This window comes from Amphimedon queenslandica, unplaced genomic scaffold, assembly GCF_000090795.2.
Source record: "Amphimedon queenslandica unplaced genomic scaffold, v1.1 AMPQUscaffold_3361_Cont24643, whole genome shotgun sequence".
Classification (NCBI taxonomy): domain Eukaryota; kingdom Metazoa; phylum Porifera; class Demospongiae; order Haplosclerida; family Niphatidae; genus Amphimedon; species Amphimedon queenslandica.
The window spans coordinates 1-1,398 of record NW_003556310.1 but is presented as its reverse complement, the minus strand read 5'-3'; the positions used below and the strand labels follow the sequence as shown (position 1 = coordinate 1,398).

Genomic DNA, 1,398 nt, shown 5'->3' with positions numbered 1-1,398 from the left:
TTCAAGATGAGTGCTCACTGACTGATATTGAACTCCTTCATAGTGTTGTGGTAGTGGAAGAAATGGAGATCACTGAGGCCAAGGAATGCATTGAAACATATAGAACAGAGTTAATGGAATTCTGCAAGTCACTTTCTATCAGTCTTTGTTTGAAGGAAAGATTTGCTTCCATTCCTCATCTTCAATGTGAAACAGTTACTCTTGTATTTGACTGGAAACCTGAGGAACATTTACTCAAAGATATTAAGGAGCTCCTTGCAAAAGTATCTGGTAAACTATTAAGGATTGAGTATATAGAGCCTCACAAATCAATATCTGTCACTTGCTCCTTTCCTTTCTCTGATGTTGGGTTTACTATATTGAGGATGATAGAGAATATTCATATACTAATGGGACAAGGATTAAAGAAACTGACTATTGGCAATTTAACATTATGGAAGAAACAAGATGTTGAACAAAAGGTACATAATATAAAAAGTTAAATATTGTTTTACAAATATTGTTTTGTATAGGAACTAAAAGTAAAGGATCAAGACTTATTATTACAGCATACAGAAGTCAGTTTAATTTTTTTATCATAATACAAGTGCAATTTTAAGCACTTAAGAATTTACATGTATTTTTATAGGTTATTTCTCATATTATACTTGAAGAAGCTGAAGATAGACTAAGGGATGCTATCAGTAGCAAAGAGAAGGTATGTCATGCTAGACTGTTTAATGGTGATCATCTCTTCCCTTGTACTTACAATGTACATGTATAATAGGAAGCAATAGAATTGAAAAAAAGAACAGTCAATGATTACAATACCTGAGGTTAGCTATTATTCTATCATTGCACCATCCATAATGAGTACATCATAGTTAAGCTCAAATTACTATGCTATGTGGGAAACCCTGTTTGCTGTGTTATATATGTGTATCTACGTGAATATATTAACTACAAGTGTACATATACTAGCTATTTTAATTAATTGCTAGGAAGGATTATTGTCAAGTCATCTGAAATCAATTAAATTGATTGAAAAGGTTACAGGTGCAATTAATTAACTATGAAACTCCTTTTTGTTGAGATAAGCTGTGAAAATCAAACAAATGTCACCTTTGTCACTGACTGCACTAAACTGGCCAGCCTATTTATATCTTATGGTCAGTGTAGCAAGGCTTAAAGTAAAAAACAAGTCAGGAGTTTTCTAGCAGCAACTTAAGGTAGAGATTCTGCTTTTTTTCAGCTAATAATCTACGAGGCTGAGCCCTTGAATGTTCTACATTGTTTCTAGTAATTATTATTAATAGGAAGTATGGCTTGATAAAGAATTGAGTGAATTCAACTCTCAGTTTAATGAAATAAAAGGAAAGAATAAAGAATTGTCAGACAAATTATCAAAAATGAAGATTG

General features: G+C 32.0%; 1 protein-coding gene across 1 annotated transcript; it reads left to right on the top strand.

Annotated features, from left to right (window-relative positions):
* The first annotated feature begins 14 nt into the window (after positions 1–14).
* On the top strand, positions 15–814 carry LOC109592958 (uncharacterized). Its single transcript, XM_020008252.1, has 4 exons — positions 15–461; positions 513–557; positions 629–697; positions 767–814. The coding sequence occupies exons 1-4, from the start codon at positions 63–65 to the stop codon at positions 812–814; spliced, it is 561 nt and encodes a 186-aa protein (XP_019863811.1). The 5' UTR covers positions 15–62.
* The last annotated feature ends 584 nt before the right edge of the window (positions 815–1,398 follow it).

What these genes read in the sequence shown, in the direction of transcription:
- LOC109592958 (XM_020008252.1), top strand. Translation starts at nt 63, where the DNA reads ATGGAGATCACTGAGGCCAAGGAATGCATTGAAACATATAGAACAGAG. An exon ending in AACAAGATGTTGAACAAAAG is followed by an intron (nt 462 to 512) that starts GTACATAATATA and finishes TGTTTTGTATAG; the next exon opens with GAACTAAAAGTAAAGGATCA. An exon ending in TATTATTACAGCATACAGAA is followed by an intron (nt 558 to 628) that starts GTCAGTTTAATT and finishes GTATTTTTATAG; the next exon opens with GTTATTTCTCATATTATACT.